General features: G+C 41.0%; 2 protein-coding genes across 2 annotated transcripts; one reads left to right on the top strand and one right to left on the bottom strand.

Annotated features, from left to right (window-relative positions):
• Nucleotides 1-806: 806 nt before the first annotated feature.
• On the top strand, nt 807-5,063 carry LOC121755618 (type IV inositol polyphosphate 5-phosphatase 3-like). Its single transcript, XM_042150935.1, has 12 exons — nt 807-966; nt 1,124-1,235; nt 1,306-1,374; nt 1,513-1,584; nt 1,901-1,973; nt 2,089-2,193; nt 2,387-3,206; nt 3,398-3,582; nt 3,732-3,840; nt 4,072-4,214; nt 4,351-4,585; nt 4,696-5,063. The coding sequence occupies exons 1-12, from the start codon at nt 925-927 to the stop codon at nt 4,717-4,719; spliced, it is 1,989 nt and encodes a 662-aa protein (XP_042006869.1). The 5' UTR covers nt 807-924; the 3' UTR covers nt 4,720-5,063.
• Nucleotides 5,056-8,757, bottom strand: LOC121755619 (DEAD-box ATP-dependent RNA helicase 39-like). Its single transcript, XM_042150937.1, has 9 exons — nt 8,166-8,757; nt 7,804-7,899; nt 7,522-7,710; nt 7,283-7,423; nt 6,780-6,920; nt 6,515-6,657; nt 6,100-6,229; nt 5,971-6,019; nt 5,056-5,733 (listed from the first exon to the last, which is right to left on the bottom strand). Exons 1-9 carry the CDS (start codon nt 8,658-8,660, stop codon nt 5,261-5,263), a joined length of 1,857 nt encoding a protein of 618 aa, XP_042006871.1. The 5' UTR covers nt 8,661-8,757; the 3' UTR covers nt 5,056-5,260.
• Nucleotides 8,758-13,508: the final 4,751 nt, after the last annotated feature.

Raw genomic sequence — 13,508 nt, forward strand, 5'->3', positions numbered from 1 at the left:
CTAAATAAGTATTCTCGTCATCCTACGGAGGTTTAATCTAAATTTATTTAGAGCACTACTTTGAGTAAAATTGTATTTCACCCGTCGTACGATTTATACATTAATTTGGCTATATATATAGACGGAGTATTTGTCTATTGATTAACGATATATGAGTAGTACTGTTTACAAATCCCAACAATGGTTTCCAAAATTGGAAACTTTGCTTAAATTCTGGTACTCCTTCCGTCAAAAAAAATTTAAAAATTTATTTGTTAACATCATGAATTTTAATGAGAAATTGGTAAAATAAAAAAGGGAGGAAAATAGTAGGTAAAACAGAGATATAAAGAGAATGTGAGTAAAATATGAGAGATAAACTTTTTATTTTTAGAAATGAGACTATTTTTTTGGACATTCAAAAATGACAAAATGAGACTATTTTTTTATGGACGGATGAAGTATTTTGTATGAATTTTAAAATTGGTGAACTCTTTACTTTTTAGTTTGTTACTAAAAGTATGAATTTTCTAATTTTAGAAACTTCTTTCTCTTAATGAGGTGAGATCCATTCTTCTCTAACAATATTTTAAAAAAAATCTTTTTATCTCACATACTTTACCATTTATTCATTAAAACTTGCGGCGAACGAAATGTTTAGTGAGTAAAAACGAAATGTCCATGCTATTCAGAGCTATTATTTTGTTTGTTATTTGTTATTTGTCTCGCTACTACGCTAGGTCAATCATCTTCCAATATGAATAATTTTTATTTATTAAAAAAAGATTCAAAAAGAATAAGTAGTAGTCAAGAATCTCAAAGTGAAGCTGAGTTGAAGTTGAGATTGTATTATAAAGAGGAGTTGAAGAGGAGAGGAGAGGCAGTTAACATCAACATCTACTTCTACTTCTCTCCTGCCGATATTTCTCATCACGTATACAATCCATGAAGCCACAGAAGATGCGAAGCCACCGCCAGCAGCAGCAGGTAACTAACTCATTCTATTTCTACTATCCCTTCTTCTTCCTCAACAATTCTGCTTTTCTTTTTTCTTCTAGATTTCACATTACACAGTGAAAATTACTTCATTTTTTATGGATAGGATTTGCAGAGGAGCTGAAACATTGTGTTTGTGTTTTTGCAGCTGTCGTGGCGGCGCACGGTGCTTCGCAAGTGGCTCAACATACCTACCAGTAACTCCGATTACTCCGCTGACAGCGACTTCAGCTTCAGCTCCGACTCCGATTCTGAACAAGGTCCTTTTTCAATCCTCCTTCCCCTCCTCTATTTCATGCTTTTTCATCTACTCTTTCTTTTTCCCCTCAGAGTCCCCCAACTCCAAGGACTCCAGGTTCAAAAATGAAAAGCATCATGATGTTAACTTTGATGCTAAAGGTGCTCTCTCTTTTCATTTTGTATTTGTTTCTCATGCATCACTGTTTTGATCTTACCATAATAATAATATTAATAATCTCTTCTCTCTTTCTTTTTCAGTAGTTAATCACTTTCTCATTTCCCCCTCTTTCTCCACAGAGTTTTATGATAAGCCCAAAGAATCCAGGTTCAAGAATGAATTAGCTCAAGAACTGAAGATTGATGCTAATGGTATGCTATTTCTGAAATATATATACTTGTATATCCCAGTTAATGTTTGTAAGGTATCTGATGAAATTAGACAATGAAATTTGGGATCATTTTCCTCTTGAAGCCATACTACTGTTTCCCCTCAGCAGCAGATTTGTGTATCACATTGCACATATATATCTGTATATGATGGCAATAACATAATAGGAAAATTAGCTTGATGGCATCCATTCAAATGATTTAGGTTTTCTTTACTGGCATCGAAGAATTAGCTACTTATGCTAATATGGTGTCTAGTTTTTAGTGAGTTATGATATGTGTCTTCTGCCAAACCCAGAGGCTCTTCCAAGGTTAAGACGCCGAAATTCAGAGACAGTCAGAGCTCTGTACATTAAATCCAAGGAAATCAGGTAAATTACTGTTGCACTTTCATCATTTATTGCTAAGAACATTCCCAAGTACTAGGTTTAATTACCAAATACCTATAAGATCTTTATTTTAATGATCTTGTCTTTGTTTTACAAGGATATGTGCCGCCACCTGGAATGTTGGAGGACTTGCTCCTGACGATGAACTTGATCTCGATGGTTGGCTAGACATTGCTGAGCCTGCTGATATATATGTGATCGGGTAAGTGTAGTATCATTACTCGATAGAATCTTCTTCGTTTATAATCTTATGCATAGCATATAGCCTACCCTTGATCTTAACTTTAGCTGTGAAGTTAAGTAATGCATTTTTATGATTGTTATTGCATTTTGCTTCATGAAACCTTATGTGGACTCAAAGCTTTTTGATGTTTGACTTCTGCACTCATCTATAGCTTTCAGGAGATCATCCCGTTGAATGCTGGTAACATATTTGGAGCTGAAGATACCCGCCCAGTCCAAAAATGGGAAAACATCATTCGTAGAACTCTCAACCGAGTTTCACCAATGACTAGGTTCAAGGGCTATAGTGGTCCTCCTAGTCCATCGACGTTTCAGCCAACCGAGGATGCCATAAATATAGAAGACGAAGTTGCACTCGAGTCAGACAGTGATATCGAGGAAGGATTCTACCCGGTGAATGAGGATAATGATTTTGTTTGTGATGATTCCTCTTTCCCCGAGGACTCTGCTCACTTCAACAAGGCACTGGAAAAAGAGTTGCTGCAGTCGTCTTCCTCCAGAAGATTAGACAGATCGCAGTGCTTAAAGATCGATGGTAATGAGGAAAACATCAAAGAGTCTAAAATTCAGTACACTAAGATATTATCCAAAACACTTAGTGGTACAGAAAAGATAGGCTTAAGCTGGCCGGAGCCACCACTTGATCTTTTAGGTCAGCATATTTTGGAGAAGCCTAATTCCTTCGGTTCTCCTAAATCCTTCAAGACTCTGAAATCTCTCCGGACAAACAGCTCTTTTAAATCTAGTTCGACAAATGAAAGTACAATGATGTCCGGCTTGAAAGCACTAGCGGAAATTGACCTTGGCTCCCTGATAAATCGGAAAAGAAGGTCAGCCTATGTTAGAATAGTGAGCAAGCAAATGGTTGGACTTTTTATCACAGTATGGGTGCGGAGGAGCTTGCGAAGATATATACAAAATGTGAACGTTTCTGCTGTTGGTGTCGGTGTCATGGGCTATATTGGCAACAAGGTTCTCTCTCTTCCAAACTTCCAAGGATTAGCAAGCAAAAGGAATTGTCTGCAGATGTGATAAAGTAGAAGATTTTGCTTCAATTTTTCATCACAGTTTGAGTTTTATGGATTTTTTATATTAACTTCTTCTCACTTAGGTTATGTTTTTTTATCTAAGCTTTAGTTTAACTCTCTCCTTCTATCTGTCAGGGAGCGGTATCAGTTAGTATGTCGGTACATCAGACAGTCTTATGTTTCGTTTGTACTCATCTAACAGCAGGAGAAAAAGAAGTAGATGCAGTCAAGAGAAATGCTGATGTGCATGAGATTCATAGACGAAGCCGTTTCAACTTTTGCTCTGCTATGGGACTTCCTTATAGGATATATGACCATGAGTAAGCATATGCTCCGATAATTATATCTTATTCTCTTTTTCACTAGTTTCTATGTAGAAAATCCATAGGTAAACTATAGTGTTTTTAGTTTTGTGTGTGTGGGGGTGTGTTTCTTTAAACGCAAACAAGCAACTGTTGTTTTGTTGCAGGAGAATTATCTGGCTCGGTGACCTTAACTATCGAATTAACTTGCCTTATGATCAAACGAGAGAGCTGATATCCAAGAAGGACTGGCCCAAGTTACTTGAGCAGGACCAGGTCCATAACGTTTGACATTTCATTAGAAATGAGTCACATGAAACATTGTTTGGTTTGTCTTTGTTTTTCTAAGTTAGGCTAAATATAGCTTTGTAGCATGAATCTCGAGACATCGCGTACATAATATAGCGACAGTGAACATGATGCAAGTTCAGAAATTTATAGATATGCCGAAGAGGCAAAATCTAATACTGATTTGAACATGTAAACACAAATTTTATCCTTCTGCAGCTGGTGAGAGAGCTCAAGAAAGGCCGAGCATTTGATGGGTGGTCGGAAGGTTCTCTGAGCTTCGCTCCAACGTACAAATATGAGTTAAATTCCAACGCTTATATCGGTGAGGACCCAAAAGCTGGTAGAAGAACACCTGCATGGTATGCATTTTTCTTTTCTTTTTTTCTCTCTTTCTTAAACTTTTATTCTTGTTTTTAACAAGTTTCTTTCTTGTATGTAGCATCTCATGCCATAATTATATAGAAGCTATAGCAGTCTCTTGTGTGTACTGTGCAGGTGCGATCGCATTCTCTCCTTTGGGAAGGGAATGAGGTTGGTCGACTACAGAAGATCCGAGATCAAAGTATCTGACCACCGCCCAGTGACAGCCACATACATGGTGGAAGTGGAAGTATTCTCTCAGAAGAAGTTGCAACGAGCACTCACTTTCACTGATGCCGAAGTTAAAGAAGAGGATATTGTGACGGATGTGGGAGTTAATACTGAATTTAACCTGCCAATGCTAGAAGAGGTCAGTGGTTGGTTACTCAAGTGAAGATGGTTTGTGATCTTGATATTGCAGCATTATGCGACATTGCTGGAATTGTCGGTCTGTAAATTCTTGTTGGTTTATATATGCAGGACGCTTCATATTGGGAGCGTTGAAGCCATGGTTGAAGAGGCTACAAGCGACCCTTGATCGGGTGATGATCGTCTCTTGCTTTGATTTTTTGTTGCTGTGTATGGAGGGAGGTCAGGAGCCGGAGATGGCTTCCGCAGGGGCCTGTGTATGCGTTGAGTATCAACACTACTACTAGTACTAATGTATGCGTATGTCTTGTCTAAGAATTTTATATGTATATATAAATAACATGTTGAAGATATCAAAATATGACGGTAAGAAGCTTTTTTATGGCTATGGAAACTGAAAAGAGCCAAGAGACTGGAAGCTGACACCTTGTTCTTGAAAATCAAGATCTTTTCATTTAATTCTAAAAAATCTATCTCAAGGCCAATGTTCCATTATCCTAAATGCTTGACTGTGTATTTATACATATCGCCTTTCCACAGAAAAGTGGACAATACACTGTTTGAGGGAAAATAAACCTAACTCGCTAATTTTCAAGTTAAAACAAATTGAAAGGAAACTTGTAATACATCAAGATAAAAGTACCATACTCTTCCTTTGATAGAGCTAGATTAGATATCAAGCAGCCTTCACACTGCTCCGGCCTCTAAATCCAACAACGTTTAGTTTTGACATAGATCCAGCCCCTCCTTTGTTTCTTCCCTCTGAACGTTTCCTCCCACCAGAAGACGTACCTCTTGAGTTGCTAGAACCTGAAGAATTTGATGTTTTGACAACCTTAACCACCTTCTTCTTAGGCTTGGAAATCATGGGAGCTTTTGTAGATTTAGAAAAGGAGCTTTTCTTGGCAACTGTTGCTTTTCCACGAGCATCAGATGGTTTTGTTGAGGTGGCTTGAGCCTTCCTTTTCAAACTGGAGGTCATTTCTCTTTTCTCATTTTGTCCCTTCTGCTGATTTATGTGTGATCTGGCAAGATCCCTTTTGATTCGATCAACAGAGAGGGATTCCAAGCTCTCGTTTTTCATTATAGCTTCCTCAATGCGGGTGGCCAAAATCAAATTCTTTCTAGCGATCAAACTTGTCACCTTCCCTATATCGACAAGGGCGCCGTTAAGGGTCTAGTTGAAGTTGCACGCAAAGGAATGCAAGAAAGATGCAGAAAATCAAGAGCAATGGATAACATTTAGCCGATGAGAATGCAGAACCAGTTTTCATAAGGCTAAGTTTCTGAAGTGATAAGGAGTATCACCGTATTGAAACAAGAGCTCCAGCACATAACAGCGAAATTTTTAAGTTTGAACACTGTCAAGCTTCATAAAGTACTCACCTTTTGCCCCCATACGAGCAGTTCTTCCAGTACGATGAAGATAATCAATCTAAAAGGTAAAAAAACACAAGAAGAATTAGATTATGGAAACACTGCACTAAGATCGACAGTAAGAGACTCTTGGCTTACAGAATTCGAGGGAAAGTCAAACATAATAACATGGTCAACATCCAAATCCAAACCCCTAGCAGCCAGATCAGTACAGACTAAAGTGGGGCAATCTCCATCATTGCTCTTAAACTTTTCCAGATTCTCAACCCTGCGTTAGTTGCAAAGAAGTCAGAACACCATTTTAGGAATGAGAAATTGTGAAAAGAAGTTAAAATCTAACAAGTCAATGCGCAAAGCAGAAGCTCTCTGAATCAGAAAACAAAATAGAATTTCAAGTAGAGATGAGCAGCTATAACTTTCCACAAGGGTTTCGAGAATCTGTAAATTTACACTTCCACATCATCTGTGCATTTGTGATTTGTCAGTGTGATCATGAGCAGCCAGTAGAGAGGGACAGGCACAAACCAAAAATGATAATTATATCTCATCTTACCTTTGTTCAGCTGGAACCTCTCCGTGGTAATTGACCGTAGAGATTTGGTTTTCAGATAAAAAGTGATCCACAGCTCGACTGGAGCTCAATGTATTGCAGAAAACCATCACTCTGTTTCCTTTTGCTAAACTTGGCTCAAGAACCTGTGATCCCATAACCACATTAAATAAATTGAAATAATCGAGAATAGTTGTGCCTTGTGCACATTATCTTACTAAACTTCATAAAACTTCAATGTGCTTAAAGCTTGAAGAAAGTACTACACCTGTAATAAGGCTTCCAGTTTATTCTCGGAACCTGAGAGTTTAACGAAATCATGACGAGCAGAAGCAATCTTCTTATGGAGTGAAGAAGTACGTAGATGAGCGATTCCCTGAAATTCCTCATCAACCAGCTTTTGCACTGCCTTCATAAATTAAACGTTTTGTTAATTATCCAGGTACAGTGAAGACGAATTGTGGGGAAGTACAAGAAACATCAGCTGAAGCCGGAAGGGCCTGAAAGCATCTTGGTGATATCAGGAACACAAAGGGTTTTAACTTATTTTTCTTTACAAAATAGAATTCTTTTAGAAGTGATAGTTTGCAAAATCATGACAAAAAAATACCAAGGTTACTAAAGATGCAGTACAAAAAAGAAAACAGAAAGATACCAGTTCAATCACATTGAGAAGGAAGACCAAAAAAAGGACTTTGAAAATTTGGAGATTTAAAGTTCATGTCTGGATTAGGTTTTGCATTTGTTTTATCACAAGCCTGCTAAGCATACCGTTGTCATTGTTGCAGTTACTAATACTGTTTGAAAACCTAGACCATCCAGCTTAGATGCACGACTTCTCAGTGGAGCAAGAAATTTCCGGATGTCGGGGCCAAATCCACGATCAAACATGGTGTCAGCTTCATCCAACACCTATCAAGGGATTTAAAACTTCTTCAAGCTGAGATATAAAAGAATTGGCAATAAAAGTTGTTTATAAGAAAATAAAAGTGAGATATCAGGCTAATTACCACATATCTGATGTCCCCATAAACCAAATTGCCTTCTTCTATATGTTGCAGAACCCGGCCAGGGGTCCCCACAACCATGTCAATGGGGCTGTTCAAGGAATCTTCTTGAGGCTTCAAACGCCCACCACCACTTACCATGGTTGATCTGAATCGCGCATGGTGGCTAATGGACTTGGAAACACGGAACACCTAGACGTTCATTTGAACTTCATTGATCGAATGACGTGGTCGTATCTTTAAGCCACTAAAGGGAGAAACAGAACAAGAAACAGGAAAACTAACCTGCTCACACAGCTCCCTTGTTGGGCACAGAACAACAGCCCGTGGGCGTCTGGGCTTCATCAGCATACCGTGCAAATCCTCATCCCTTCTCAGCAACTAGAGTTTCAACATGAAGCTAAGATGTTTCAGTACAAAACTTCAAGAGTTTCACAGTAAATTAGTCATCTTCCAAGTGTATCATAAAGGCATAAATTAGCATTATACACAAATCATTATATCCAGATGTCAAAGGCACCCCACAAACTAGGCATAAATGAGCAAAGGAGCAAAACAGATTAAATCAATCTGCAACAAAACTCATCCAACACGATAATCTTGTGAAGAAACATACAATTTCAACAAAAATCAAAGGATGATTAAACCTGAACAAGAGGGAGAAGGTAAGCCAGAGTCTTGCCAGAGCCAGTATGAGACCCCAAAACCACGCTCTTCCCATGGAGGACAGCCGGAATCCCAATAGACTGAATCTCTGTAGGGTCCGTAATCCCCATTTCCCCCAACGCCGCCATCACTTCCTCGCTCAAACCGAGCTCCTGAAAAGTCGACGCCGTCTCCGGCGCAGCGCCGTTCTTCCTCCTCGAACCCTCAATTTCGGCAACAGCATGCCTCAATTTGTGCGGCGCGGGTTTAGGAGGCTGGGGGGAGTCCTTGAGGTGGCGCTGCCGGAGTCTTTCAAGGAGAATGGAATGCTTCAAGGGCTGCAGGGATTCTGCCTCTTCAACGGCGGCGGTGCAAAGGGGGCGGAATTTGTGGAGAGGAGGGCGGTGAAGGTGTAATGGGAGGGAGAAGCGAAAGTGGCGGTGGAAAGAGAGGCATCTTGGTAGAGAGGTGGAGAGAGATTTTGCTGTTATGGCCATTTCTGGTTGCAAAGATCAAATCTTTTTGAGTTTATGGGGTTTTGCTACGCTTGGGTTTAGGGATGAGATGAAAAACGCACATTGCATCAATTGGATATCGTTATATGATATCACACCCTAATTATTCATGTTAAAAATAAATATATCTAGTTTTTTTGATAAATTAAATGTTATTGAATATTTATTATTGTGATAATTGGGAAAAGTGTTATCTTTACACGCCAGCTTTTGTGCTCCGTTTTCTTTTAGAGCAATGGCAATGGTGGCTGATCGCGAGGGCCCTCGCGATCGGCCACCCGATCGGCGTTCATGGGCTCCCATTGTGAAGAGGGAGCCCATCTCCAACCCACAAAGGCATTTGCCCCAGCACCGATATTAAGCCTCAGCCGATGACCCAAATTTTTATTTTTTTTAACTTAATTCAATTTTTAATCCCCTACATATACTTCATTCTCCATTCATCCTTTTCCAATCTCAATTTCAATTTTAATTCTCTCTATGGTGATATGAATTTCAATTTTATCTATCTTTATCTTGTCTTTTTTTTGTTCTTTTTTAATGTAGGATGTTTTATTTATGTTTTATGTTAATGTAGGATGTTTTATTTATGTTTTATGTTATTTTTAATGAATTTGTTTTTCATCGTATATTACGTTGTCTTTAATTTACACCAAAAATTACAAGTGAAATATATAAAAATAATGATGATATGAAAATGAAATGGACTCTGAGATAGGCTCTCATTGCAGTGAGATAGGCTCTGAGATGAGTCTACTGACATGGCAGAAAAAAATGGAGATAGGCTCTAAGATGGGCTCCGGAGATAGGCCATTATTGCTAATGCTCTAATAGTACTAATACTTAATGTCCTCAATAATCAATCACCATGTCAATTGAAAATATAAGAAAAGAGATTTGAATCACAATAGATCAGATGCAATGTGGTATACAACAATATGAATCTTTGCGAAATTTCATGTGTATTACAAGGATGTCCTAGATTCTATTAGAGCATCTCCAGTGGTCGACTAGCGAGTGGCTCGCCGAACTATTGCAGTCGGCGAGCGCCAAATCGGCGAGAATTTCGGCGAGGGAACGCCGATTCCCTGGCGCTCGCCGATTCTCTCGCCGATCGGTGAGGAACCGGCGAGCCAAATTTTTTTTTAATTTTCGAAACACTATATATACGCGATTTGCGCGACATTTTCATTCGCACCACTTGTTTTAACGAGTACTCTCTATCTTAATTTCTGTACAAGATCAACAACGTAAAATGAGTAACGCGGGTGGTAGTAGTAGTGGTAGTGGTAGTGGTGGGGATGCTGAGGAGTACGAACGACGTTTGAAAGAACATTTGGATGCCTATACGTCCCGAGAGATAGACCGGCTGCTACAACTGGCCTCGCAGCCGGCGGTTCCTCAACTTCGACCCGTTGTCCACTGCCGAGCAGTGATTGACCGGGATCATATAGCTGCACATCAGTGGCTATACGAAGACTACTTCGCACCGGAGCCGCGGTTTAACGCCAACCTTTTCAGGCGGCGTTTTAGGATGAGCAGAGCCCTGTTTATGCGTATTGTCGACACTTTGGAGCGTCGATATCTGTGTTTCCGCTTTAGGCACGATGCGGCTGGCAGACCCGGGCACACACCTATTCAAAAGTGCACTGCGGCAATCAGGTAGCTGGTCTACGGAGTCGCGGCAGACATGTGAGATGAGTACCTCCACATCGGCGAGACGACTGCCCTTGAATGTATGAAGTATTTTTGTCAGGGCGTGGTTGAAATATTCGGTGAATAGTACCTTCAAAGCCCAACCCCCGAAGACTGCCAAGAGCTGATGCAGATGCACGGGGAGAAGCATGGGTTCCCGGGTATGTTAGGCAGCATAGATTGTATGCATTGGGAGTGGAAGAACTGCCCTGCTGCCTGGAAAGGGTTCTACACGACCGGCTACAAGGGAAAGAATCCCACGATGATCCTCGAGGCCGTAGCTGATTACCGGCTGTGGATTTGACATGCATATTTTGGGGTAGCCGGTTCGAACAACGACCTCAACGTCCTCAACTCGTCAACCCTTTTCAACGAGCAGTGCCAGGGAGTCGGTCCGGCCATCAGTTTTGTCGCCAACGGCAACCAACATGATATGGGCTACTACTTGGCGGATGAGATATACCCTAGGTGGCCAGTCTTTGTGAAGATGATCCGATGCCCATGAGATGAGAGGAAGGCCTACTTTGCGGCACGACAGGAGTCGGCGCGCAAGGACGTGGAGCGCGCATTTGGTGTGCTCCAGTCTCGATGGGCGGCAGTTAGGGGTCCAACGCGTTTGTGGCTGATAAGGCTAATTTCATGCATGGGTCTAGGGATTTAATTCGTGATTTTACTGGGGCTAACGCACGTTTTAAGCCAGGTGTGTAAAGGAATTCGCCAGGTCCAAGAAAGAAGACCAAAAAATCACAAGGTCGAGGAACTGGCGATTTAGTGAACGATTATGAAGAGAATTGCTCGACGGAGGAAGCTCTAGAGTTGAAGGGTAGAATAGGGATTTCTACGAAGACTCAAGGGCTATGTCCGCATCTATAAAAGGCAGAAGCATGCAAGCTGGAGGAATCTTCTCGGTGGAGACCTCACCACAGCTTGTTGCCTAGTTCACTTTCCCACACACACACTTGATACTAGTTTGAGGAGATCTCAGTTCACACGTTCGGGTTTCATCTTAGCTTCCGATATGGTGTAACACCGCTCTTGTTAGGAGCGAAGAAACAATTTATTTTCCGCTTTCCGTATTTTACTTACTCTGCCGAGCTTCGTTGTTCGAAGCTCGGTTCTCTGTTTTCACCAAATAGTTTCTGGTTTAAATGCAAGTTTGATTTTCCGTTATGGTGATTGTGTTGATTTCTAGTTTGATTGCTTCGTTTATTGAGATTTTGGTGTTTTAAATTGTCTGAGTTGGATGCGTTTCGCAGCTGTTTTCTGAGTTATTATAGGTTAATGGTCAGATCTGGGAAGTTGGAGTTGGATTGTGGAAGAACTTTGGTTGGATTTGCTGGATTTGTTGGTTGTTGGGTTCGGATGTCTTGGATCCGGAGTGGATCAAGTATTCTGACGTGAATCTGAGTAGTTTCGATCTGATTTTCATGCTTAGTTTACGAGTTTTTTCTTTCATTTCGTCTAGTGTACGCAGATCTGATGTGTTTCCGTTTTGTGGCAAGTTTCCGACGACCAAATTTCTATATTCTGTTCGAATCTCGCTTTGTGCTCTGTTTTGTTCATCTGCAAGTTTAATTCGGTTGAGAGGATACATTTCGCTGCGAGCTAGCGTCAGAGTTTGTTATCTCCAGTTTTTTCCGTACTTGCCACTTTTGGAATTATGGTCCCCACTTTCAGTTATCTTCTGTTTAGCTAGATTAGGTAGTTGTTTACACTGTCTAGGAAGTGGTTATGTTTCTTGCTGTTGAAGTCTGAATTTACAAGTTTAATATGTCCTAGGTCTAGCATTTACATTTCCTGCCTAGGTCTAGAGTTAGTTTAAAATTCTCAACCCTTTTGCGTGGCAGCAGCCATTTGTTTGTCCAAAGCCTCTGAGCACTACTTTGCGAGTCCATCTCTGTGGGATCGACCCCACTTCCCTATACTAATTCATAGTATTCGGGTTGAGGGATTTATATTATTTTTTGAAAGGGGAGTTGAGAGTGCCCAACGACTGAAGCACTGTATGTTCTCTTGAGTTCCTGGACCCTGTGCTCCAGTGGACTTAAGAAGCATGGTGTCTTGACCGAGCGCTTGCATTGATCAATTTCTGTGCATACGTACGAAAGAGCCTCTCTGTTACTTTTTACGCTTTCAAATGGCGCCGTTGCCGGGGATGGATGGCGTACTTTGTGTTAGTGCTTAGAGTAGTTGGTACGAATAATTTTAATTTACTGTTTTTTTTTTTCGTTTTCTTTGTAGTGCATGAGCAGGAGCTTCTACCGGAGTAACTCGTCTGGTTGGAAACACGGTCAGTCCGTTTGGAAGATCAAGGATACAGCCTCCACCGTAACTACCAGATCAGGGTTCACGACGGGAGATCCGTTCCCGACTGAGTTTTTGAGTGACGAATCCTGGGAATCTTCAGGACGAAAGGATCCGGAGTCCCCACCAGAATCAGAAACAGAGTCGGAAACAGGGGAGGAAGAGGAAGTTGAGATGGCGCACGTAGCAGACCCAGATCCAGAAATAGGGTCACTAACGGCTCATCTCGATGGAGAGCCAGCGCATGCAATAGTGATGAACCCACGTCAGAAATCTATTGAGATCAAAACGAATGTGTTAGGCGTCTTGCCAACATTTTCTGGGCGAAGGAGTGAATGCCCGTACGAGTTTTTGAACGAGTTTAGCAAGTTGTGTGGCATTCAAAAGAGGCCTAATGATGCGACAGAGGAGGACTATCGCTTGCGCGCGATTCCTTTCACTCTAAAGGGGGAGGCAAATACATGGTTGTTGAGATTACCCCCTGATTCTATCCGCACCTGGAGGGACTTTAAATTGGAATTCCTAGATTACTTCTTTCCATCCAACAAGACGAACGCTCTGAAGAAGGAGATAGTGGAATGCAAGCAGGATTACGATGAGTCATTGAGCCAATACTGGTCAAGGTTCAAGGGATTGCTGGACGCGTGCCCGAATCATCGGATGATAGAGGCGGAGACATACTCTCTGTTTTATGAAGGGGCAACTCCCGAGTCTAAGGATTTGATGAACTCCTCGAGCAGGGGGAATTTTACAAGGAAGAGAGGAAGCGAGGCAAGAGAGATTTTGGGAAGATTAATCGACGCCAAGAAGGCGTATGACAGCACGAGGAAT

Source organism: Salvia splendens, chromosome 11 (assembly GCF_004379255.2).
Source record: "Salvia splendens isolate huo1 chromosome 11, SspV2, whole genome shotgun sequence".
Taxonomy (NCBI): domain Eukaryota; kingdom Viridiplantae; phylum Streptophyta; class Magnoliopsida; order Lamiales; family Lamiaceae; genus Salvia; species Salvia splendens.